At 38.9% G+C, this 27,709-nt stretch overlaps 2 protein-coding genes across 18 annotated transcripts; both read left to right on the top strand.

The window, feature by feature from the left end:
• The first annotated feature begins 8,868 nt into the window (after window positions 1-8,868).
• LOC144708244 (uncharacterized) lies at window positions 8,869-14,464 on the top strand. Of its 3 annotated transcripts, none has more exons than XM_078581485.1 (9): window positions 8,869-9,082; window positions 9,156-9,268; window positions 9,391-9,480; window positions 9,650-9,725; window positions 11,336-11,364; window positions 11,900-11,993; window positions 12,225-12,314; window positions 12,476-12,656; window positions 13,138-13,318. In XM_078581485.1, exons 1-9 carry the CDS (start codon window positions 8,930-8,932, stop codon window positions 13,263-13,265), a joined length of 954 nt encoding a protein of 317 aa, XP_078437611.1. In that variant the 5' UTR covers window positions 8,869-8,929; the 3' UTR covers window positions 13,266-13,318. The 3 variants fall into 3 exon arrangements, with proteins under 3 accessions (XP_078437611.1, XP_078437609.1, XP_078437610.1); XM_078581483.1 differs by lacking the exon at window positions 13,138-13,318 and adding an exon at window positions 13,690-14,464 and having other exon boundaries at window positions 8,873-9,082; XM_078581484.1 differs by lacking the exons at window positions 9,391-9,480; window positions 13,138-13,318 and adding an exon at window positions 13,690-14,464 and having other exon boundaries at window positions 8,874-9,082.
• Window positions 14,465-19,337: 4,873 nt separating this feature from the next.
• On the top strand, window positions 19,338-22,502 carry LOC144708246 (binding protein). Of its 15 annotated transcripts, none has more exons than XM_078581492.1 (10): window positions 19,338-19,494; window positions 19,574-19,641; window positions 19,937-20,006; window positions 20,100-20,255; window positions 20,368-20,483; window positions 21,254-21,335; window positions 21,416-21,475; window positions 21,751-21,858; window positions 22,117-22,162; window positions 22,231-22,502. In XM_078581492.1, the coding sequence occupies exons 3-10, from the start codon at window positions 19,959-19,961 to the stop codon at window positions 22,410-22,412; spliced, it is 798 nt and encodes a 265-aa protein (XP_078437618.1). In that variant the 5' UTR covers window positions 19,338-19,494; window positions 19,574-19,641; window positions 19,937-19,958; the 3' UTR covers window positions 22,413-22,502. The 15 variants fall into 15 exon arrangements, with proteins under 15 accessions (XP_078437618.1, XP_078437621.1, XP_078437619.1 ...); XM_078581495.1 differs by having other exon boundaries at window positions 19,912-20,006; XM_078581493.1 differs by having other exon boundaries at window positions 19,906-20,006.
• Window positions 22,503-27,709: the final 5,207 nt, after the last annotated feature.

Here is a 27,709-nt window from a genome sequence, read left to right as displayed (position 1 = left end):
TCATTTTTCATCAACCCTCACATGCCCTAATTAGTAGATTTCCATTCACTTTCATTTTGAGTATGATTGAACATTTGCACATTTCTGCATGCTCACGAGTCATTCAACATGTTTTTTTCTCAAATTTATATTACGAGGCTTACCATCATGTAAATCCAAATGTGTAGCCTAACCCTCTTATATATGACTGTTGCAATCAAGTTTTCATGCTTAGGTTAATAAAAGGGGTGGGGTTGTAAAAAGGAAATACATAAGTTATAACAGCCATTAATTGGTAGAAGTTATGTGAGATATTATGTTAAACGAGGTACACGAAATCTGCATAAGTCGTACTTGGCACTCAATTGATCTAAGCATGTTGCACATGAAATGTACACTGAAGACACCACAAGACAACTTGGCCATTGGATTGTAATGTGGTGCCTTCTGTGTACTGTTGATGCGCAACATGCTTGGACCAATTGAGCACCAAGTACCTCTTATATTGATTTCGTCTATCTGGCTTAACATAACATCTCACATAACTTCTACAAACAAATGGCTGCTATAACTTAATACTTTTCTATTTTCATGGATTCAATTATAGAAAAGAATAAATTTATAACGTAGAAATTTAATTTGTTAGAAATCCAATAATGACAATAAAAATTGATACAATGATGATGATGGTACAGGACAGGGGGGGCATGCAATGGAGGTGGTGATGACAGCAACAATGATGGTTATGGTGTCGATGAAGTGCTCACTACAGGCAAGAGATGTGCAGCATAGACATGAGCTGGCTACAGAAGGCATCATGGAGGTTATTCTCTTGGTGCAGTTGCAGTGATCCAGAGGCAACCTCCCCAGGGTGAAAATAAAAGAAGCTTTCTATTAAAAAATCATCATTTTCTACATTTAGGGAATTTATAGTTTTTCCCATGGTACTTTTTGGAATGAAAATAAAAAACAAAAGATTCAAAAAATAAGTTAAACCATCATTAATGCCATATTCCAGTCTGTTACCCCAGACACTATGTTACGTTATGCTAGCTGTTACGTCTGCCAGTCAGTTACTCCAGCCGGGCTTCATCAGAAAAGATATTAACTCCGAGTACTTCTCTGACATGCAATCATGTTTATACTGTAACGACGAGTGTTTGTGGAAACTTTGGCCCGCAATAATTTCTTTTGGGTGCCTTCAACTTTTGCTTTGCAATTATAGTTATTGTAAACCCGATTACCAAAGAAACTATAAGGTCCACTATTGAGAAAAACATCTCAAATAAATAAAAACTTTTGCTGCAGGAGGATTTATGGGTGAGTATTGAAGATGAGTCAGCTGCTCACCAGAAGACAATATAAAGCTGATGTGGACCAATAGGAATACAGATAATAGGATTACACATAGTTACGAATACACATAGATAGGATCTGGTTATTCTTCGTCTTGTGATAGCCATTACAATCTGTCATAACGGCTACGATCTTAACAGAACTATCATTATATTACAACTAAAATCATAGACAATGTAAAATACCAACCAATCTAATCATCTATGGGATAATACAACGATCTTGAGTGTGCATCCCTCTCTTCTTTTCTTCCTTCTCCTCTCATCTCTTCTTGTTCTTGAGTGAGATGGGATTTCATTCAAGTATAAGCTTTTAATCGAACATTTAATATTCTAGAAACATTCGTTGGCATGTGGAAATGAATTGAATATAGCGTACGCACAATCTAAGAGACCAAATCACCCGAAGGAAAAGCTGCAGGAATCCAGGCTCTATGAATTAATTAACCTTCCTGTCACATCTCGCTAAAATATCCCAAAGTAAGGCTCTATGGTTTTGTTTCAAGGTGTTCTACGCGCGCCTTTGGACTATTCATTCTTCCCCATTGAAAGCCAAGCGCCGCTTGCTCTGCTCAATAAATATTTCTTCATGGGTCACACAATAAATATCTTACGATGTGACATATAGTCTGCTTCTATGCTGACATTATCGGTGTAAAAAACTGCCGCGTCGCTCCATCTGTTCTCATGAATAAAGGCTCAAAACAGTGGGTAGATACAAACCCAGTTCGAAGACGAAGCTGTCTCTATCCATGTCTGTGCGAGACAAAAATAAGTGGTGGGCTGACTTATACAACGACAATTTCTGAGACGTTCACTCTTCAGCAATCATCATGCAGGATTTTGATCTCTTTGTACGTTAACTTATGCACTTGATTCTCAGCATCTTCATTGCCATATTTCAACTACAGAAACGCCAAAAACAAACACGAGGAACGTCGTCCATCATGGAGTCTGCAGCTGGACAGGATATAACCAAACGGAATGCATGAAGGTTTCCTATCTGTTCTGAGGTCAGGATGATTGTTTAATAAATAGGTTATCTTGATGACATGACCGAGATGCAATAGTGGTACTTATGTTGCTCAACCATGACTTACTTATTTTAAAGTTTGATTCTCCTTTATAAATAAATCTGGGGCCTCTACTTTAGCCAAAACCTGAACCTAGACTTGAAGAAGGTCTGCATTCTGTACGATTGACTAAGACAAAGTAAAAGTTCAAATAGTCCTAGGCATAGTTAATATAAAAAGACAAAACCAATACCATCAATCAAATAAAAACTTGATAAGGATTTTCCCTACGAGGAATAGCACATTAAAGAATGTCCCCATTTCAACAGGTTCCATAAAACTTGGTCCCCATTCAAGAGGATGATGACATTTCTAAACATGGAGAGAAAAGTATGTAATTATGAAATGTAAGAACGTCAGAGACATTGGATGTAATTAGAGAATGAAAGGGAGAGGGTGAGAAGGAAAGAAATAGAGTTTGAGAGGGATAGGGTGAGAAGTGTAAAATCCTCTCAGAAGAAGTAGAAGTAGAAGTAGAAGAAGAAGATGAAGAAGAAGAAGAATAAGAATGGAGGTAGATGAAAAGGAGAGAAGATGGGAACAGGAAGACGAGATGAAGATCGTGGTTAACTTCCTTAATCTTATTAACAACAGATTGGTTTGTATTTATAAGACAGCTTAATATTAACGGCTAGTAACAGGCAGTTATATATTAGATCTATAACTGCCTATCTATATTTAGTCTTAATCGTAAGATTTTCTAGCGGTTATGTAAGCCAATCCAGATTTAATCCTATCCACTAGATTTATTCTATCTATATTTAATCCTAGCCATATTTATCTTATTATATTTAATCTTGACTGTCTATTCCGCATAATGAGTATAGATACATGTTCGAATTTTACTAGTCTAATGTTATTTCAAATCCTATTGGTCGTTTTCTGTAGCTGATGTGGCATTGATTCCTCTTTAATAATGAAAGAAATAGAATTTAGGAGGGAAAGAGAGTTAGAGAGGAGGAAAGAGTGGGGGGTGTGGGTGCGGGGGAATTTAAAGTTAGGGACAGAAGAGACTAAGAGAGAAAGACATAGACTTAGAGAAGGGGAGGAAAAGAGACAAGAGTGATAGAGAGGGAGAGAGTACGAGACAGAAAGAGGTTGATAATGGCATAGATAAGAGATTGAGAGCTATTAAGAGACGTAGCAAGTAAGAGTGAAATAACGATCTAGATAGAGGGGGAGGGAAAGAGATCTAGATCTATCAAGAGAGGGCGCGAGTAAGAGTGAAAGAGGGAGGTAGATAGAGGAAGAGAATGAAAGTAAAAGAGGGAGAGACAGAGAGAGAGAGAGAGAGAGAGGGAGAAAGGGGGAGAGAGAGTGAGCATGATAGACAGAGGTGGAGAGAGAGAGAGAGTGTGAGAAGATCGAGGGAACAATTGAGAGAGGGATTGAGTGAGGGTAAAAGATAGGAGCGGATATAGAGATAGAGTGAGAGTGTAATACAGAGAGTAATTTGAGAGACAGAGAGAGTGAGAGTGAAATAGAAAGAGGTGGATAGAGGGAAAGAATGAGGAAATGTAGACTATTGAGAGAGGGAGAGTGTCAAGAAGTTCTACTGGGAGGAAAGGACCCATCAGAAATGACATTGACCCATAAGATTTAACACAAGATTAGGCTAGTAACACTGGAACACGTGCCCCTATACTCAGTATGAGATAACCTGATTGGATGCAAAATAAGTTCAACTAGAGATGGTCCAAGTTTAAGATCCAAGTTTAGGACGAGGAATCAGAGGCTCAAGACATGCGTATCAACACTTGAGAAACTTGGAGCTATTTTTTCACAATCATCTCCATCCATTTTTTTCCTTTTTCCTCTTCATCACTTTCTCTCTCAATCTACCCATTTATACCACATTTTCTACATAGAATTTGACATTTTCTCTCTATGAACCTTAAATTCTATCTTAAGTTTCCCTTCCAAAAACAATTTTTTTGCTACTGATCCCCCCCATTGCCGAGTACTACACATTACAACCCCCAATGGAGTTGCTCACATCTGTGCCCCTACAGCTAGGCTTGCTGGAGGGATGAAAAACCATCATCTATCCATCCGAAGTTGTCATTTGTCATCGTCCAGAACAAATTGTACTCAGTCATCCATCACAGATGATATTGGCACAGAATTGTAGGCCTTGAATGGAGAGAGGGGGAGAGGGGTTTAGGGAAGAAGTGGTTTTTTTGAGGATGGCCCTTGGATCAACGAGAAGTATGACATCCTGAAGCTCCTCATTCTCGGTCCCACCAAGGTCATCATCCCTTTTAATATCTATCTCTCTCAGCACTTCCTACTATCAACCATCTCAATATGTAAATCCCATTTATATTTTTGTTCTCTATTTTAATATGCCCCAATTGTTATGTGTACTCCTTCTGTATCTCTCTATCAGATAACTATTTATTCATTCAAACTCCCAGTTATCATGTCTCACTATATGCAAATGTATATCTCCAACTCCATCTACATTACTTACCCATGTCTACATTGGCCATCCCCATCCCCATCCATTTATCTGCATGGGTATCTATCTCTCATCTTCTCACCGTTCTATCTCTCATCAGGCCGATAGGACATCCGTGGTCAGCAATACCATTGACTACATCACCAAGCTGAAGACGACCATTGAGGAGCTCACCATTATTTTCGGAGAAGGGAGTCCCCCCCTGCCGCCACCACTACCACTGCCACTGCTATCACTGTCATCACCACCGCGGCCAACGCCATCAACACTCGCCCTCTTATTTGAACTTTGTCTCTTTCATTATTATTTCCTCTCTCTCTCTCTCTCTCTCTCTCTCTCTCTCTCTCTCTCTCTCTCTCTCTCTCTCTCTCTCTCTCTCTCTCTCTCTCTCTCTCTCTCTCTCTCTCTCTCTCTCTCTCTCTCTCTCTCTCTCTCAATCACTCCCACCTGCCTTGGTATGAATTTATTGTCTATTTCATCAGTCATCCGTTCGTACCAGTTCCTTCTTCAATGATGGAAGAATGGCGGAGCGGGAATGATGACAGAGTTGTGATGATGAAACATAAACAGAGGCCAATCCGGACAAAATGAAATGTTGTGGACGGAGGACCGAACGTAAGTCCGTTCAGTTCTGTTCCATTCATTCGAAAATGTCATTTGCCCAACAAGAATGCCTACAGGTACATTGGGGCTGTCCACTAGAACCATCAAGACTTAGCAGAAAATCTTAGAATTTAGGCTAGGTCTGGGTTTTGTTAAATGATTCGTGCCCCCGCACACACACAAGCACCCATGTCTCCATGCCCACTACCCAAATCCACTACCTACCTCAACCATCTACCACCCCTAACGACCAACAAGTTATTTAAATCTTTTTAAGCATTAAGAAGTAAATAAAAATAGGAATGTGTACTTAAAACTAATATATATGATTTCTAGTCACTTTCACTTACAGTTAATTCTTAAAACCCTAAAGGTATAATATAGTTCTTCTTTATTACATAAGAACTAAGTTTTCTAGTGTATAAAATATTAATTAAATTATAAATAAATAAAATAAAATATCAAAACATTTTCCCATTCTTCTCTAATGTATATCCCATAAATTATGTAAAATTATTTCAAAAATCCTGAAACTTTAGTTCAATAGTATTTGCCACTTCTAAACTCAGTTGCTTCATTTGAAAGCATAGAAAACTCTGAAGTTAAATGTCTACTTCCCTATGGATCAGTCCCTTGCCATTTATTATTTATATATAGTATTATATTGGATAAACCATTATATATAATTCTTGAAAATTAACTTAAAAGATAGCATAAAACTCCAACATTAACACTGACAACGCCAGGGGGGACAAGACTGATTTTGATTTTTTATTTGTTTTTGGAAATCTGCTTCTTATCATTTTGAGATAACTACGGACATGTATAAAACTTTTTGAGGGAATGAAAAAATGAGGTGCATTAGGTGATGTACATTGTTTATTTTAAATTATTTTCATCTATTATTTTCTTTTAAACTTTTTCTTTGAATATCTCATGGTTTTCTTGAGCCCCATCTTAGTAAGAGCATCTACCGATCTTTAAATGACAAATGAATCTTCGTCTGGCATATTATTGTTCTTCGTAGATGATAATTGATGAAAATATATGTGGCTGGCAAGGCAATCACAGATTTCATATGTCGTTGGATGTTCATCAAAAGAACATACTGAATATAGGGTGAGTATGCCCTTGTGACGCTTATAATGGAGCTCATGAATAAATGATCATACATAATAAATTATAATGAGATTTTAATACGTACATCACTAGTCTTTAAGCATGTATTCTAAATGTTCCTATTCAAAGAATATTCAAGGACATCAAAGTATCTCGATAGAATAACACTATATAGTTTCATTCATATGATGAATATGCCCAGTCACACAGCCAATAGTGTGGAGACACAGGATTTATGGTCTGACATCTCCAATATTCAGAAATCATCAAAGAACTTATCTCCAATATTTTATTGCCCTAGCTAAGGGCTTCATCACATTATCTTCTTTTAGGTGTCTCCTCTTATATCCTAAGTCGCCTAAGAGAGGCAAGTTGATTATAGACAATACATACACGGTCACCGATAAAGAACATGTTCCATGAGTGAGTCAATACATGCTCATTTATATCCTCTATAGCATGAGGTGTATCCTAACACACTATCAGTTAGAGACTCAACCTATCGATTATGTTAAATCGACTAGACATTAATTAATCTATATGATGATATAGTTAACTAATTTGGAAGGCCAATAAAGGTCATGGGTCGCTGGAGTCATTAACTAGATTGATAAATGGGAGTAGAAGGCCATAAATAAATACTCAAGTGTTGGGGGTCTTTATGAAAAATACCCATTTAGTATAAATAGGGGAAGGCCTTGAATGAAATTCACCAAAGTCAGAAGCCTTCCCCTTCTTCTCCCTTATGCCATGGCTCTTCTCCATTTCCGATGCAATCGAGACGACATCACGACATCGTCAGAGGTTGAACAGAGCTCGCTAATGGCAAGGAGGATATTTTACTTGCTGAGGATCGTGTGGGTACGTGTAGAGGCTGCACACATGTATTGTTGATGTCGTTAGTTGATGTCTTGATGTCCTTATGTTTTATGTCGTTACGTGCCAAGGCTGCACACATCTAAAAAAATCACGGATGCCATATGTGCATAGGTGCTTCATTTCAATGTTTTGTTGATATCATTATGATTTTGTTTAAGTCTTCTGCTGCAAGGAATCATCATGTTCATTCAGATATGCACACATCTAAAAAAATCACGGATGCAATCTGTGCATAGGTGCTTCATTAAATGTTTTGTTGATGTCATTATGATTCCGTTCAAGTCTTCTGCTGCAAAGAATCATCATGTTCATTCAGCTACAGCCTCCAAAATCCAACAGTAACATGATTAGTGTGTCCATAAATCTACAAATTTCTTATTATTTTCAAGATCCAAATATTAGCTAGTTTATTTAAACATTCTAGAATTTCGTCATTGTCGCATACATTGACATTGCCATTCATGTCAACGACAGGATGTTGAAGTCGACATAGACGTCTACAAAATCTTAGGACTCTATAGACGGACGACGTTGTCAGTAACGATGATGCACGTTGATGACGACACTGCCGTTGTAATTTCGTCATCTGTCCGTTGACGTTGATGCTGACGTTGACGATTACAATGAAGTTGAATATGACGCGGACGATGACGATGACGATGACGATGACGAAGGATGATGACGAGGACGAAGATGAAGACGATGACGATGACGATGACGAGGATGATGACGATGATGATGATGATGATGACGATGACGATGATGAGGATGATGACGAGGATGAAGATGAAGACGATGATGATGAGGAGGATGATGATGAGGATGATGACGAGGATGAAGATGAAGACGATGATGATGATGATGATGATGATGACGATGACGATGACGATGACGATGACGATGATGAGGATGATGACGAGGATGAAGATGAAGACGATGACGATGATGATGATGATGATGATGATGACGATGACGATGACGATGACGATGACGATGATGAGGATGATGACGAGGATGAAGATGAAGACGATGATGATGAGGATGATGACAAGGATGATGACGAGGATGAAGATGAAGACGATGATGATGAGGAGGATGATGACAAGATGATGACGAGGACGAAGATGAAGACGATGACGATGATGATGATGATGATGACGATGACGATGACGATGACGAGGATGACGAGGACAAGGACGAAGATGAAGACGATGATGACGATGATGATGATGACGATGACGATGACAATGATGAGGATGATGACGAGGACAAGGACGAAGATGAAGACGATGACGATGACGAGGACGGAGACAAAGACGGTGACAATGACAATGACAATGACGATGACAATGATGATGATGACTAAACAAACATTAACTACCACTTAATCGCCGACGAAGATCTTCTCTTCTTTCACGCTGTTCAAGGCTTTCTACCTCTGTTTCTTCAGGAAATGCGACATGGCCTCAGAAGAAGGCCCCAGACCGGAGGAGAACGCAGGACTGAAATCTCTTCTCCTGCTTCTTCGGAGCGAGTCCAACATACTCGATCGTGTCGTATACAAGAACAAAAACCAGCATCGCCGCTGCTTCTACTTCAAATCCTTGCTCAAGGTAATCGGTTCGCCCATTCCACTTCATCTTCAACCATGTTGTTGAATTTCTGATGAATTTGTCTCCTTTTTAGGTGAGGCGGGACGTTCGCCTTCTTTTGTCTGCCGGGTTGGAAGACATTTTATCATCAACTTCCCAAGTCATTCATGGAAGGAACCCGGCGCAGAAGGTTCATCTTCTTGAAAGGTATTAACCCTAGTGTCAAGTAATCATTTTTCTTCCGCTGCCTGAGAAATCTTTCAATTTTCGAGCGCGGATATGGAGATTTATTGGGCGGCGCAGGTCATTGTGAACTGAATCTTTTGCAGAATCATACGCTTCCGGTCATACTCCGTAGGGATCCTTTATTTCTCCTCTCCAATCAATGTTTTTTTCAATCTGAAGAAAAATTCCAAATGGTAATACTATATTGTTTGAATCCGTTATCTTCTTTGAATATTCAACTAGGATATTCCTATTTAGCTCGAATGGCAAAATTTCAAGTCATCTGGCATGATTGTTTCTATCATCAACGTTTTTCTTTTGATTAAATAAGGGACTTGATTTATTATGATTCTTATCTGACAGGCTCAAAAATAGGGCTCCAAATGGAAAAAACAATTTCTACCTGCGGCTACTGGGTGTTTCTCGCCTATTATCTCAAGTTTGTGACATTACTATTTTCTTGGCTTACTTGTTCTTTTACTTGACTTTTCTCTTCCTGCCATTTATCTCGCTATGAATCTTTTCACGGAAATGTCTGAGAAAAAAGCATTAACACAATATACTTTCAATTGGTTTACTTCTCTTTCCATTTTCCCTTGGGATGTACCAGGGGCATATTATTAAAAAATTTTGTGCATCTTTTGATAGTTTTCGTATCCTAATATCTTTGTGCTGAAACTGATTATTAGGAGTAGTTATTCTGCCATTAATTTTAGGAATGCCACAGTTTCATAGCAAAATCAGATAATTATATCTGTGATTCTCATCCATGATTTGAAAAAGATAATGAAGATGGTCAACCCTCATTTGTGTATAAGTTTCTCATTCCATCCGGAGTATCTTGAATGGTCGACCATTGAATCCGTTTTTGTTGGGCATGGCACGATTCAGCTAATGTTTAATTGCTGTGGCAAACGCTTTTTGAGGATCTGTAGGGATCTATTCTCTTGTCTATTTTCCTGATTTGAAATTTGAGTCACGCGTGTATTTCACATTGAAATTTGTCCAGTCATGTGGTGAAGAGGTTATTAGATCTTGTATAGTGGGTATTCTGTCATTTTAGCCCACTGGAGGCATTTTGGTCATTTATGTCTCGGTAGTTTCACTTTTAATAGCTCAGGCCCTCTGGTAAACCTGAGGCCTGGCATGAAGTTGTAGACAGTGGGATATTTGGGCGGGGAAGTGATACGAATCTTGATCTAGGTTCGTATCGGAAGGAGGGTAGAGGGCGAGGCAAGCTAGATGTTCCCGGGGTAGGAGAGTCGAAACGGAAATGATAGGAGGGGTCGAACAGAGAGGGCAGGGATCGACCAGAGACGAGCCGCCTGATGACACGGGGAAGGGTTGACTATCGCAGGGACGGGGATCGTCGGAGACTAGAAGAGAACCGAACGGCAAGGGTAGGGATCAGATTGGAGGGGAGCCGGCTGAAGATCCGGTGAGATGATCACGGGTATAGGGGATCGCTGGATGGTCAAGGGGACAGGACCGAGACAGGGAGGATCGAGATAGTGAGCCAAGAGGCCGATCTTACCATAAGTCTTGACTGCCCTCCTCAAGGGAGGGCTACACATATTTATAAGAAATGGAAGCAATCTACCCTAAACATATTTGGGGGGTAGAGGATCGTATCAGGAAGTCATCTTTCTGCAAATGTAAATGAGCTCGACTATTGGAAAACATCTCATGGGTGCCTCAAGGAAAAAAATTGTTGTTTTTTTTGTGGCTATCTTACAACTTATGCCGAGTGACGCATGAGTTCCATTGAAAGTCCGTTGTTTTATGTATCTTTCTTTCCCTATGTTATATCTATCAAGCTTGTTGACGCCAAGTAAATCTCGCTGATTCTAAGTGATAAGGTTAAGACAGTCATGATGTGAATTCTTTGTTTTCCTCTGTTGGTGGGTTGTTTTATGTATCTTTCTTTCCCTATGTTATTTCTATCAAGCTTGTTGACGCTAAGTAAATCTCGCTGATTCTAAGTGATAAGGTTAAGACAGTCATGATGTGAATTCTTTGTTTTCCTCTGTTGGTGGGTTCTTTTTGCAGATGGTTGAACCGATTCTGAGAGCAGCTATGTATCCTTTATTAACCTAAAACCGTGTGATCAGCTGTTCCACTCTCGTGCAGAACATTTTTCTAGTGGGAAATCACCGGTTTCTTCATCTTCTTCCATTTAAAAGAATCCGGTTTCCCTAACAGGATTCAGTTGTCCTTGATTTTTCTACGTGCAGCATGTGTTCTTTTTTCCCCAGACTTTAGGCTGGGAGTCTTGCCAATCTTCATCTTTTTCCTAGCTCTAAAACCCCTAGTTCAAAGGAAAACCCTTTTTTGAACTAGCCTTTCTCTTATAATCCTAACAGAAATGTTTTCAAGAATGGGAAATGATTTTAGTTGTAATCGGGGTACTGAAATTATGTTTTTCCATTTTCTTTGAAAAGCCGAAAGTTTAAGTTTCTGAAATTAATTGAAGGCTGTTCCAAGGCTAGACATAAGATTTTGGCTTCTATTTTTAGCTGTGATTACAGCACTTTTCGTCCATGTCATGAGCTCAATTTTTTATTAAACGCCATGTTTACATGAATTATGTGGTTTCCCTAACATTCTTTCCAGGCAGATATCATCTCTGCTTGCAAAATCTTTCTTTATGGGGTTTTCGTTGATAATAATGTCATTGCTTGCACGTATCCGAACAACCGTTCAACAGGTGAGTGCAGTTGGTAACGTCTCCATTCTGTTTGGTAAATTAATTTACTTTAATCAACAAATGATAGAAGATATGTTTTTTTTTTAATAAATGATAGAAGATATGTTGACTTATCCAATTTCCTTGGTCACTGTCGAGCTCTTTTCACTTTCGAAAATTTTATTAGTTCCTGGTCTCAATGTCTCTCTGTCTACGGTTCCATTTATTTCATTGGTCTAAATTTTTCCGCAGATGCTGGTGGAGTGTGTCACTCTATTTAACAAAGTTACAGCTTTATCCCAAGAGAGGTTCTCGATCAAGCTCGCAAAGAATGGAATTGAGGTTTGTTCTGTCCTTTTTTCTATCTCTGATGCAATGTGAAAATTTCCCCCTTTTTTCTCTTTTCTATTTCTTCACCAAAATGTATACTCCCCAAATTTTATTGGAAGCTCTATGTCTTCTATGCCTTCATTGCAAGCTCATTCGCTCTTTCCCTCGTACAGGTCTTTAGGGAGTATTACCCACCTAGTGGCCTGGTCATCTCCTTAGAGTGCGCATGGGAGGGAGATAAGTTTGTGTTGGTTGAGAAACAGATTCCCAGTAATATCGAGGTCATGGATTGTGGAGCTGGCATCAATGAGGTTCAAGACATGCAGTACGAAGTTCTTGGTTTTGGAAGTGAAGGTTATTCATCTTCTACTTAATATTTACTTGTCAGTAGTCCTTAGATTTAGGGTTCAGTATCAACGATGACAAAAATGATGGGCGATGATGGGGAGGCTGACAACAAAGAGGGGGATGATGATGACGATGAACGATGATAGCTAACTGTCTTCATCTTCATCATCCAGGTTTCCAAGAGTCATAATTGTCATAATCAGCATCCCGATCTTGGTTTTGAAAGTGAAGGTGATGCTGGAGGCTGATGCTGGCATCAATGACAGCACTGATGCTGGACGCTGACATTGATGATGACAATGAAGACATAATTTTGATGAGAATGATGATGGCTCATTGTCATCATGATACATTCTTCATATGAATGTATCGGAGACAACTCAAAAGACAACAAAAGTCAGCTGGAGACACGTTCGGGGCCCGCACATGAGAGGCCCTTTTAGAAGGGCTTACTGAGTGGAAATGGTGCACTTCTGTTGGTTTCAAGATTGGGATGGTCGGAGAGATCGGAGACCAGAGCAGCGAATGTCTGCGGCTGGAGGGAGGATCGACCTGGAGAGAGATCAAATCCCATTCTATCTTTCTGTTGTGTTCTTCTGTTCGAGTAAACATTGATATGCGTCACTGTTCTGGAATCTAGTATTGACTACATCACTTTCAGGGATTGCTATTCAAGAATCATTCCTGATTCACCATTTGGGCTTGATACTCCACGTGTGTATCACATCATAATTGTCATTGTCATCATCACCATTGTCAATGAGTCGGCGAATCATTATCATCATCATGGACATCTGGTTTCGCAGAGAGGCCATTGTCATTGTCATCATCATCAATCAGTTTCCATGCTAAGATAGAGCATAAAAATGGTTCATCGTCACCATTGTCAACCCTCGCATGGATGATCATGATGATGAGCACAATTTAGAATGATATTGATCAGTTATCTTTAACCTATTTGGATTTGCCACTCTACATCTTCCCTGATATTTGTCTTATATGGTCTTCTGATCGCTCAATGTTTCATTAATTGATGCAGGGGAAAATCCAAGTGATTCCCAAAACTTAGAAAATGATGTACTTGATTCCTGTGGACAGCCACAGACCCCAGAAGACAACGAACTTAATTCTCTAACACCCATGGTTCAAACTGAAGACCCCAAATTAGCAGACGATTTACATCTGAAGAGAAAGGTTTCATTTATATCTGTGCATGGGGCCTCTGAATCCTCTATAGCGATGAAATCTAGACAAGAAAAGAAGCTGAAACTTGATGATGAACTGAATTGCAACCCAGGAACTACTGATACAGAGGATCCTTTCTTTAGCCTACTAATTAGTGGAAATGTAAAAGGCAGTTTGTTTGGGTCGTAAACTCTGGAGTTGTGTTTTACTCCATTCCGATGTGATCTTAAGGGTACCTATTTAACACCAAAGGCCATTTATTTGGTTGGGGTAAATCTGGAGCCTAGTAAGATATTTTTGGTTTCAGGGTGTAGCATTCCCAGAAGCTGAGACTTATTGCCCATCACAATGAAGGGAACTCATTGCTGCTTCTGGTTATCTTGTGGGGTGATAATATTAAATTTTGATTGAGAAATAATAAGTTTAGACCCGCCTGACTTGTCAATTCTTCTTGTGAAATTACACCTTCTTGAACCAATTCAAAGATACAATTTGAAAACTTAAAGACAGCCATACTCAATCACTTTATCTAGTTGAGAAGTCTTCACCATTGAGAAGTTCTTTTTGCTTTCTCCAGTATGAATGTGAACCATTTTTTTTCCTATTGAAAGGTACTACTATTTATTTGACTCTTCATTTAGCTGATTTCATTTATTATTCCCATCCGGCCACTCGTAAAAATAATTTATGTTATTGCCCTTATATTTTTTAAGTATGTTTTACCTAATCTGTTATAATCCACTTCGTATCTTTAATTTGGGGGACGAACTTGATTCTTTAATGTGGATATGGCCGATTTATTAGATATCTAAGGAGTAAGATATGTCTATTTATCTCTCAAGCTGCACTTTTCGAACAAGTACTCCATGAGGCAAATGTGAAGGACAAGAGATCAATAACTTGCAACAGGCTGCCATGAATAACAAGCCAAAAGAAGACACATGCTAGTTTGTTCTTCCTAGTCAATATTGATCTTTTTGGCCCTCTTGAGTGCCTTAATATGAGTCAAGTTGTAATCTAGTCCTAGTGTAGAAACAATATCTGCATAAGTAGGGATTTTATATAAGAAGTTGAAGGAAGCTTGAAAGTAGAAAGCCTAGAACCAGGGCAATGGCCTCACAACACCTTTGTTGTTGATGCAGCTGAGCACAGCTCACTAGCTGACTGTTTCGATACAGAAAGAGGTCATCAAATAGCCAGAGAAAAGATTATCTTATTTCTTTGAATAATACATATGCATATTTACCATACACCCGCTATCTAATGGATAGGGGATCCAGGAATCACAAGTCCAAAGTTAATGTGATGGGAGGATATAAATGCAAGCATACAATTTTAATGCTAACAAATAAAAAAATGATAACAAAAGGTCCTTTTGTGCCAAAAATCCCTATAAAGCTGGGTAATGTATGTTCTTCATTCCCAGTTTGCTGATGACCCTCAAGACTTTGACACCTTCTCATATGTTTTTGTGGTGTTGTGAGTCTCAAGAGTCACCTGCCATACTAATTCTTGCTGAAAAACTAGGGAAATTTCTAGAGAGGAGACATGGATTCCTACCATTGATCAAGCTAAGATGCAAAAAAAACCAATGGCAAGAACCATTGGTAATTCCACCTTGTAGGCCACCGAGCCCGTGTGTTTATTGATATGGTAAGGTCCAAAGTACAGAGGTCATCGTGATTACATGTGAGAGGGGCATAGTTTGTGAAATACTATGTCACATAGTGTGAAAGTCAAGTCCTAGTGATGCTTGTCTGAAATTATCTTCTTCATAGCTTAGGATTTTTGGAGGTGATACTTTAATACGTCCAACATTTAATCACATGTAGCTAGGAGTTCATCCGCTTCTGTCACTGGTAAGGGAGATGACAGAAATGCACCAGGGTTAGAGTATCTCAACCATAGATGACCCAAAAAAGGTGATGTCTCGATGGATGTATGATAAACAAATTGTAGTTGAATTCAGCCCAAGGTAGCCATTGATGACATACTTTTGGTTTGTCCCTTGCACAAAAATGCTAGTAAGCCTTCCATCCCCAATTATTACCTCTGTTTTCTCATTTGAGTGTGGATGATAGACCGAGCTCATGTGGAGTTTGGTCCCTTGTTGGTGGTTTATTTCTTATCAAAATATACTATTGAGTATAATGCCTTGATCTGTCATCACAACATTTGCTATACCATATAGGTTTGTAATTCATATGTGAAAAGGGAACGATGTCCTTGTCTAAAAAACGCCCTTGATTTAATTTTGTGATGGTATTTGCTTATGCTATCCACCATCACTAGGAAACTGTCAAACCCTCCTAAATGTGGCAAACCCTGCATGAAATTGAGAACTATTTTTCTGCAAATCCACATGGAAATAAGTAATAGGTGCAAGATACCTTCGCGGATCAGAAGGGAAGACATGAATTTTGGACTGACCTGATGTTGGCTGTATGTATTTCTTCATATTATCTTTTACTCTGGTCCATTAAAAATTGTTTGTAATGCAGTGGTACATCTTCACAACGCCTGTATGCCCCGTGATGTCCTCAACATGAAACTCAATGAAAATCATTTAAATGAGAGCAGACTTTCTGGGGAGGATGAGACAGCCCTTGTACAATAATAAGTTGATTCATATTTAATATTAAATATCTTCATGAGTGGCTGTGTGGATATCTAAATTAATATGTTTTCACTTGGGACCTGCCGAGAGTTCATGTCCCATTGTCTCCACTCCAACCACAGGAAGAGTGGCATCAAACATAGGTTTTCCATGTCCAATTTAGGGGAGAGCAATATTACTTGTGTGACCTTGTTTGATTAGTTATCTTTGTAATGGAAAACCCATTTATTGTAAGTAACCTCTATATCTCATTACTCTTACCAGTTTTTTTAGTATTCTTGGTCTGTCACCATTGCAAAAATTTTGAACTGGTCACCATTGTTGCATCAGGACAGCACCAACTCCAGCACCCAAAGCTTCTATTTGAACACAAAAACCATATAGAGAAAATTAGAAGAGGATCAGCACTATGTTTGATAACATGGAAACCTTTATTTAATCAAACGCAAGTTGAGTCCATCGATTCAAAAGCATCTGTGTTTAAATGATGGGTAAGAGGCCATAAGTTTAATGAGTTTTTAGTCACAACGATTATAAGATCCAACGAACTCGAATAAACCCTAAAGCTACATGGTACAAGGTGTGGGCTGGCCCACAATGTATGATATGTTCTTGTGATCCACGATAACTCTAATAGTTATGATGTGGCATATATTTTCACCTTTCTGTATATTAACAAAAAATTCTTTGCATTCATTGAGAGCTAATGGTTGGCCAATCTTGGAACACCCCCCAAGATTATGCGCATATGTAACATGCATGCAACTTAGAATAAGATATCATACGAAAATACAAGTTAAAATTTTCTCATAAATGGTTTTAATATCTGATTAAACAACTTTTGGAATGATGCTAGTGGACTTATAAGACCAATAGGAATCTCCAAGAACTCGTAATGGCCCTAATAAGTTTGGAATGCCATTTTTATGTCATTGACATGAGTTCAGATGTCATGATAACTTGCATTCTGATCCAATTTGAGAAGACCATCATGCTATTCAGCCTCTCTAAATAATTTTCCTCCACTGGGAAGGGAAACTTGTCAAGAAAAGTGATGTGATTGAGCACCCAATAGTCACAAACAGGTTGGGCTCAAGTACAGACTCATCATGTGCCAAATAACAGTATGTTGTGTAATGATTATTGCACAGAGTTATTCCTTGAAATACTTTCCCTCCACTATTTTTTTTGTTCATCTTTCTCCATGAGTGAGTAAATCAAATACTAACTCAGATAACATCAGGAAGTAAATCGATGTGATGGACCATAATACAAAAAATGAAAACTCTACAACGCCTTGAAGACTAAGGGAAATGTTATCATCAAATTTCCACATACGTTATAGGTCAACAATTGAAACATTGTGCGGGAAACACCTTAGGCAGTGAAATTCTCATTTAGGGCACCAATCAAATTTTTAAATCTACTCAAAAGATGATGACAGGTGTAAGGCTTGATCAATATATGTGGGTGTCAAGCTAATCACACTTTTATGTCATGTTTATGTTCATTGAAATAAATTTTTATTGATTATTGTTATTGTGTGATGTTTATAATGAAATTCATTCATTGTTTTCTATGACTAATTGAATTATGATGATATCATACTACAATGACCACTAGCCTGCAAACATCTACTCCAATTATCTCTCTTACACATCGGTATTAATTGTAATGAAGTATAAACGTTTGATGGTTAACCATACCCTAAGGCATTCAATAGTGTCACACAGAATTATACATGGGCCAAGAGGGTCACACACAAAGATCTATGCATGTTGGTCATATGAGTTAGACACAAGCCCTCCTCCTAGTCTTCTCCTTTTCTCAATACACTCCTTTCGGTTGGTGATACTTGATGGTGAAAAGAGCTAATAGATCTTCCAAGGAAAGTAGAAAAAGTTCAAGAGGAGATCTGACATTGGATTCAAAACATGAATGCATCTAAAGGCCGGGCACATGAGCGACTTGAAGACTCTCTCATTGAGTTTAGTCCGATTCGGTCGACATTGATCCTCCATCATTTCATGGTTTGATTGATCAATGATGCCCAAGAAGAATCCCAAATAATAAAACCAAGTAAATATTCTTTGTTGTGATGTTACAAATAATACAATTTTTCACATATGAATTGTATGAGTTTTAATTAGAATATTAATTTTTTTATCCCATAGGCGAGTATCTAGAAGAAGTAAACCTACGTGAAGAGAGTCACTCATAAATTCAGGGGTAATTGCACAGTTGTGAGCAATTGATTGTCTTGGAGGAATAATACCGTTTTTGGTTCATTAAAAAGGGTGCAAAATGATTAATAATGAAAATTATCTAGCTTCTAATATGTTGATGAGTAAGGTCCAGGTATAATTGGGACATTTATGCTCACACTAATGCACTTAATATATAAACCCTTCCTGGGTGGCGTTTAGGGCACAGCTGGATTGGTCTACAAGCATAACCCTTGGGTTGGCCGAACCCTGCACCGTGTTTTTTACAAATAATATATATATATATATATGTATCAAAAGAAAAATTTTTGGCAGAAATCTTTGAATTCTATGTTTTATTAAATCAAAAATATTTTCTCTCCCCTCCAATATTTTACACGCTCATACTCGGCCCGTGTTTTTACCCGGCACCGTGTTTTTTGTCAATAATATAGATATATATATATACACATATATGTATCGAAAAAAAGGTTTTGGCAGCAATCTTTAGTTTGTACGTTTTATTATATCAAAAATATTCTCTCCCCTTCAGTATTTTACACGCTCATACTCGGCACTGCGTTTTTTAACCAGCACCGTGTTTGTTTTTTGCCAATAAAAAATATATGTATTTATATTTATCGAAGAAAATGTTTTGGCAGCAATCTTTTAATTCTTCGTTTTATTATATCAAAAAATCTACTCTAATAGTTTACATGCTCAAGCTTTCCGCCGACCCTGCAATGGCGTTGGCCAGAGGAAGAAGACGATCGAACTATGCCTTGCAGTGAGCGTCTTCCGATGGTATAGCTTCAGGACTCAACGCCACACATGAGAGGTAATGATTGATTTCTTTTGTAAGATCTCTGAATTTGGAGGAATTTATCCTAGTGGGAAATGTTTGATTTCTTTTGTAGATCTCAGAATTTGGAAGAATTCGTCGTATTGGGAGATGTTCTTGCCATTGGAATCTATTTAGCATCCCGTGAGTTTGATCCTACAGCTTCAGGCACTGATTTTCACTTCTCTCTCAGACTCAGGTCACTGAATTTGGAGGAATTCATCGTATTGGGAAATGTTCTTGCTATTGGAATTTATTTAGCATCCCGTGAATTTGTTCCTACAGTTTCAGGCACTAATTTTCATTTCTCTCTCAGACTCAGGTCACTGAATTTGGAAGAATTCATCGTATTGGGAAATTTTCTTGCTATTGGAATCTATTTAGCATCCTGTGAATTTGATCCTACAGTTTCAGGCACTGATTTTCATTTCTCCCTCAGACCCAGGTCGCTGATTCTCGCAATGCATCAAATTTTTCATTCATTGGCTACTAGCCAACGATGGAAAAGGGTAGTCCGCGTCCCCTCTGCTAGGGTTTAATGTTCGCCTATGTTTTTTTTTTTCTGGAGAAGCTCTGAACTTGGTTTAATCTTCATTTTTTAGCCAATCGCCGTGTCTTCTCTGTTCAAGAGGATGGTTCATAGCCGGAACAAGAAAGCCATGGAGTTCATCGCCCGGGGTTGGAGCGCTCTCCGCGAGGTGGACAGGGTAATCGATTATGCAGATCTCAAAGACCCCCGACTCATTCCTCTTCTCAGAGTAAGCTGAATTTCCTCAAAAACAGGAATCAAGAGGGATTTTCGTTAAGAAACTCTTAATTGTTTCAAATTATCACCCCTGGTTAGAATTTTTTCTCTGTGGTATGATTCAGACTGCCAAGGAGAACTTCGAATTAGCGATGGAGGTCGACAACATGAACACTCACGCAAGATATTGGCTAGCGAAGCTCCATTTCAAGTACCACGTTCCTGGCGCATGCAAAGCTGTGTGAGTTATCTGATTTTAAACCTGGATGAATTTTCAATGGCAAATAAACTGGATTTCCCTACTTAGAAAACCCGGTATTTCATAAACGTTTTTCATTTCTCTGAGCTTCTTTACTGATGTAAAACTTTTGAAAACAGAGAAGCAAATGAAGCAGGAAAAATCATCAAACTCTAGATTTTTCCGTTAATATTTTTTCTATTCCGTGCCGTAATATCGATTGGCTGATCTCTCCTTCCCATGTGCCCTCCCCAATCACTGACATTCTTTCATCAGGTTTTAACCAAGATTTGTACGTTTCCCTTTATATTGCGTTCTAGAGTAATTCAACCAGATTCATATTGAAACTTAACATGAGTTAATATTTAAGAATGTAAAGCAGCAAACTTAGAAAGACATACCAGATTTTCATCGTCTGTGATACCCTTATCCTGAAACAGCTATCAACTGCTGATATCAATTTCGGATAATGGCACTGTGCTGGATAAGAGGGTTCTGAGAGTTCTGGAAAGGGTCCAGGATAACAATATCGTTAAGGCACAATGATACCGTTATCGAAACCTGTAGATCTAAGTTTATAATTAGCTTATATTTCATACGAAGATATTTGATACCCAATATTCGTCATCTGACATCAAAACTTGTAAATCATTTGAAATCCTGAACTCTCACAGATGATGCTATCAATAGCAGATATTTTAATGAGAAGTTATGTTATCCATTACCCGTTTTTGCTATCAGTATCTAAACAGTAGCGCACTGTCCCACTACAGAGGAGCCGCGTTGCTCGTCGAAGCAGCTAACATGGGAGACCCTGATGCGCAGTACGATCTTGGCTGCCATCTCCGGGTCCAGGTTGGGCTCTGCTGCTCCCTTCTGTTTCCTATTTACTAAGTAATCTCAACCAACAGTGCAAAAAACTCTTATAATGGCAGAATGAGAACGTCCAGTCAGACCAGCAGGCTCTGTACTACATAGAGAAGGCAGTGGACCAGGTACCAGACTTCCCCATCACAAAGTCCCTAAGATTTTTCATCGTCATCTATGGTCGGCATGGACAATTTATGTATGATGGTGACAAAATTATCATCGACAGTTGATGACATTAAAAAACCTTGGAAACTCGTTGTCTTTATTGGTGACATCGAACTGGGGATGGTGATCAATGATGATTCCAGTCACTTTTATTATCATTGTTGTCTCTTTTCATTGTCATCATAGATGCGGAACTCTAACCCCTGATGGATTTTTTTTGTTGTTCTGGCTGCAGCTTCACCCGCAGGCGCTGTATCTCCTTGGTTCAGTTTTCCTCGCGGGTGACTGCGTCCAACAGGATGTGGGCGCAGCTATGTGGTGCTTCTACAGGGCATCCTCTAAGGTCTGAATGTGTTCTACCCGTCTCTCATAACCTCTGTCAGAAATGATGGACAATGAAGAATTTTCATCTTCATTGTCATTATCATCATAATCAGCGCATGTTTTTTGTAAGTAATGAGACAATGATGAGACAAGTGAGAAGACAACTCAGAGATGATGATTAGACAATGATGTATGATGACTTTAATAATGATTCATTATTATCCACTCATCATCATCATCATCATCCTGCTGACTGCTGGGGATGTGATTCACACAGGGGCATGCGGGTGCTGCCATCGCTTGTGGTTCTCTTCTGCTAAGAGGTAAGATGAAGAGGCTCTTTTTACGATATTTAGGTAGAGGATAATCTAAGATGATAGCCGACTTGCAGGTGAGGAGATTCCTGAGACAATAAGGAGGATGGAACCAAGGTTCCGAGGGCGAAGGAGGGGCGCTGAGGTCCCACGAATGGACGTGGCAAGGGAGCAATTCACCCGGGCCGCTGATGCCGGTTGTGACCTTGGGCTTCAATGGATCAGGCGACTTGACCAGCCAGATTGTAATCTTTTATAACTCTGGTAATCTTTTATAACTCTCTCCGCTCTCTTTCTCCCTCTCCCTCTTACAATATATGGAGATCTATTCGCAGAACTATTTTGATTCCTTCTCAAGAGTTTGGAAACCAAAACCCATGAAAAATTTATCAATTCTTTGTTTGGGTAAAGAAATCCAATTCCTGAACATGAGTGAAGACGGTTCCTTCCCCACCTACTATCAACAAACAAAACATTACTGTTGATAGTAAAGTGATGATTTCGACATTGGAGAATGGAAAGTTAAGGTGCATAGGAATTAAGATTTAAAAACCTGAACCTTTTTCTGTCTTCTATGTGAAGCAAGTTTCTTCTACAGTTGAATCTGTTTGTACTGAAAGCTCTTGAAGAATCCTTTCCTTTCTTAAAGTCAAAGTTTCGTAAAGTCTTAATGCCTCCTTTCTTCTACATAAAGTCAAAGTTCTACTGCGCAAAACATAGGAGCGGAGTGAAGAAGCAATGGAACTATAAAACACGTTCTTCAAGAAATCAAGAGTATTATCCAAGAATTGTATCATTTGATGATGGCATGTAAATCACTAGAAACATGTAAAGTGGAGTGAAACCAATAACAAAAGTTTCTTGAGTTAAATGAGAGGGTGTGATGGATTAAGTTAAGGCATGGGAGCGAAGGTTAATCTTCAAGATAACTTGTCCTGAAGATAAGTTATCCGAAGGTTTGACTTTATGTTATCCAACGGATAAGAGTTAATTCAGAAATGAATGAGGAATTGAGACATGAAGTTAATTTTAATGCCAACGCCTTGTACTCCGATTTAATCTTGGTTGAGGTAGTTTGGGAAATGGCACAGGGGATACATGACAATATGGTCGAGGAAATAGTTTGAAAAATAGAGTGGCCCAACATCCACCATTTATTTCTTTTGCCAAATATTTCTCAAAACTCTCCAGAAAATAAATACTGATTGCTGTATATTTTTGGGTGTTCACTTTTGGTCACTCATGTTTTTGATAATATTTCTCATCCGTTATAAGGATTTTTTGTAATGCTCTCAGAAGACCAATTAAATTGAATTAATATATCTTTCATGCAGGTTTTCTTCTACATTTTTCAGAGCAGAAGTTTGAGCATATACCTTTACTAAGAAAAGGAATTAATTTTGAAATCAAAAGCCTTGTAGTAAAAAGAAAAAATAAATATTTTTATATGAATCAGTCCTATTTTCCTGTATTATGATATTGGCTGATAATCCAATTTAAAACCATTAGGAGCCACGCTTCCCATTCATCTTGGCCTAGGGTAGGGATCTGATCTTCCCATTATGCCTACTGTGCAAGCTTTTTAGTAGGTATATATATCACTCTGCCATTTTGGTTTATTAAAGTTTGTCCTATACGCACCTTGATAGCTTGCATTATGTGATTATTTTTTTATTGGTTTTCAATGCATATTTCACTGGATGAAAAGAAATATTTGGAAAACACAGGCAGAGAAACAGTACGAGTGAGAATGAGAGTAAGAGTTCAGATAACACACAAATTATTGGTTTAGTTCTATCAAATTAACATAATTTTATGCATTAAAATAATTGAATATGTGTGTTATCATGATTAAGAGCATTAAATCTATTTTTAGATTGATATTCTGATTTTTGTGGATTTAATAAAAAAATTGTAGGATTTTCCAAACATCTAGAACTTAATTTTATGATTCAGAATATATTTTTTACAATTTTTTTGAATTTATCTTCAAAGACATGAATTTTGTAAGTCAAAATATATATCTAGTGTATTTTTATGACTTGGAATTTATTTTATAATAATTTAATCAGTCTATTTTTCAGATTGAAAATGTGCCCATCACATGTCACCATTAGATGAATCTAGTGGCAACCAATCATTCACTTGCACAATGATTTGCTGTGCTACTCATTGCAAGAAGGCACAATTCTGGGATCGCGACTTGCGATGCCATACAGTACCAATCATTAGCTTACACACTAACACACTTTTTCACAAGAGGCTATGTGGACTAATGAAAAGAAGTGATTTAAATCACAATAATTGTGGTGGCGACGATGTCAACACACCTTTTGCGGATACGCCGCCACCATCTCTCGAGACGTTTTGCATCATGACACACCGCCTGAAAACGACCAAGTCAATGCACCACCATCAGTCACGTCTCCGCCTACGCACGCCCCGTCACGCATCATGACACGTCATCAACGCCAGATCCAGAACTACCCTTTGACGTGACACGATAACACGTTGTCCACTTTTATTTTATGTCATTTCTCATATTTTCTCTCTCATCCAAGGCCTATATGTAGGCCAATGTTGCAAAAGAACACTTGGCGAATTTATTTCAAGAATTGAAGTTTCTTTCTTCTTGAAGGATTTGCCCTAGCCCTCTCTCCCTCTTGGATCGCCGCTGCCATTACTGTCGCCGCCACCGTTGCCTGGTCATCCGCCAAGAAAGCCCGCGCGAACCCTGCCCGCGCAGGCTGCCCACACAGATCGCCCGCGCCGGCAACCCTAGCGGGCTGGCCACGCTGGCCACCCGTGCAAGCCCTGCCCGCATAGGCCGCCCACGCAGGTCGCCCACACAGGCCGCCCGCGCCAGCCACCCTCGTGGGCTGCCCACGCCGGCTGCCCGTGCAAGCCCTGCCCGCGTAGGCTGCCCGCGCAAGCCTTGCCGCGCAGGCCGCCCGCACCAGCCACCCTAGCGAGCTGCCCACGCCGGCCGCCTGCGCAAGCCCTGCCCACACAGGCCACCCGCGCCGGTCACCCTAGCGAGCTGCCCATGCCGGCTGCCCGCGCAAGCCCTGCCCGTGCCCGCCATCGCGCGTCCGTCTACCTGTGCCGGCAGAGTCTCATGCCGCCAGCGCGCGCTCGCCGTGCCCCCCGACGCCAGAGTCTTGGAGAGTTCATCCACCGCCGTCGGGTTTGCTTTGGATTTAAGATTTTCAAGTGAATAGTTGAATCAGTTTTTGAATCTTCAGGCAGACAGTCGTTCGAATTTATTGATTTTAGTGCTTAGCATCATCGCGGCGGTTGAAGACAGTACTCCTGCCCTCGACAAGGAAAGGGGCTGCACCACCACTATTTCATCAGATTTAATTCTCAAAAGTGATCATGTGATTTTGTGGTCTGGTTTTATCATACCCTTTCCTTAGTCGCCCAAAATCCTATATCCGTCGTTATCCCATCCCGTTCCCACTAGTCATCGTGCATCAAAGTGTGATCGACAATCAAGGGAGAAAATGATTAAAAAGGGGAAAAAGTAAGTCATATCTCGCCGTCATCACACCACCTCCCTATGGCCTCAAAATCATGTCTTACCATCATCATACTCGCTCATTATCATAGCCGACTCATTCTCTACACTACTCCCGTCACGTCTCATGTCATCATCATTTCACTCTCACTATCAATTATGCATTTCAAACTTGAATTATTGATAATCTCAATTTTAGGGTTAAAATTTGTCGTTGGTGATTGAGATTATTCAATAAAATATATTTTACCGTACTTGAAATACTTAGTTAGTGATGAGTACGGATCGTCTCCACAGGGAACGATGATTAAGGAATTACTTTCTTATACTAGTGATGATGGACGAGAGGATCGATGAAAGCAAGATTTGAGGATATGAGCCAGTGATATCGATAAAAGATATGTAATTATAAGCTAATTTAACTTAAAGAAAAGAGTAAGTGATTGTGATGGATATGATGATGAACGACAGTATGAACGAGGATAGTGATTCGATATGGAGTGGTACGATGGCAAGGATGGAGAGATGAGAGAATGGGGACGTAAGTAAGTGAAGTGATAATGAAACATTGATGAAAACCTATGACTATGATAACGATGATGTTGGGAGAGAAACAACGTAAGGCGAAGACACTTACCTTAGATCCTTACGTTCCGCCAGGATCACGACGATTTGCGAGTGCCGATAAGCTCCCCCTCTTCTCTTTTGTCTCTTCCCACACACCCAAGACACCAAGAACACTCTTGATGGATCTCAAAACTCACTCTCTTTCAACCAGCCCACTAAAGTGGGAAGCAAGTTCAAGATGATTTTTACAATGATCCAAGCCTCTATTTATAGATGAGAGGGTATGGATAGAAAGAGGAGGGGAAGATCAAAAGTTATGGCTGTTGGAAGTTAAGAAGTCAAAGAACTTGATATTCTGTGGCTTTTCATATTCCGTGGCTTTTTGTATTCTGTGGCTTTTCATATTCCATGGCTTTTTGTATTCCGTGGCTTTTCGCATTCCGTGGCTTTTCGTAGTCCATGGCTTTTCGCATTCCATGCCACATGTACATGACAAAAGGATAAAAAACAAAGAAAAAAATATCTTTCTCGATGCTGACGTGGCGGTGCATCGGCACGCCACGTCACCCTATGCCATAAAAAAAGCCAGAATATTTAAAATTTCATATTAAATAAAATAAAAGCCCAAAAAAATACGTATAAATATATATTTTGACTCAGAAAAATCATAGCTTTCCAAAATTATTATCAAACAATTCCAGAAAAATCATATTCTGTTTCAAAAGTTATATTCTTTTAGAATATATTGTTAGCAAAATCCTAAAAAATGCAGAAATTTCAAAATTTTGTTCTAAAAATAGATTTAATCATTTTAAGCTTGATAACATGCAAATATGATTAATTTAATGCATAAAGACACATAAATGTAATAATATAAGGCACTAAAAATGCATGTTATCAATTATCACTATCTTCTCTCCTTGATTTGACATCACTATCTCGCCTAGTATTCCCTCATCATTTGACTTCGTATTAAGAATTATCTTTCCTCATCTCGATAATCACCATGGTAAGAATATAAAGTCCTTAATCATTGTTCCCTATGGACGAAATTCGTACTCATCACTAGCTAAACATTACTAAGTACAGGTTTATATATTTATAGAATAATCTCAAATACCAACAACAAATTAAAACCATTATTTTGATATTATCACATGTCCCTGCATTAGTATGGCTCCCACTGATTAGCCATATTTATCAATGGGCTGATGATTAGAGGGTTCTGTGATTGAAATAATCAGATTGATCCTGCAGGACAATCCATACTAGAATACAATGTGTATCATTAACTTTATTGGTCACGGGTTTCCTTTAACATCGTATTAGTAGAATTCCCCTATTTTTTGTTGCGTCATCAATGAGTTCTATCGTGTCTGGTTGATGCACTAGTCGGTACCAAAATTAGGTAATTCTCAAGATTTTCTGATTTAACTCAAATATTAAGTTCTGTTGAGAAATCTCAATAG

Source organism: Wolffia australiana, chromosome 10 (assembly GCF_029677425.1).
Source record: "Wolffia australiana isolate 7733 chromosome 10, ASM2967742v1".
NCBI lineage: Eukaryota > Viridiplantae > Streptophyta > Magnoliopsida > Alismatales > Araceae > Wolffia > Wolffia australiana.
The sequence above is the reverse complement of the archived record's forward strand: the minus strand, read 5'-3'. Positions and strand labels throughout refer to the sequence as shown.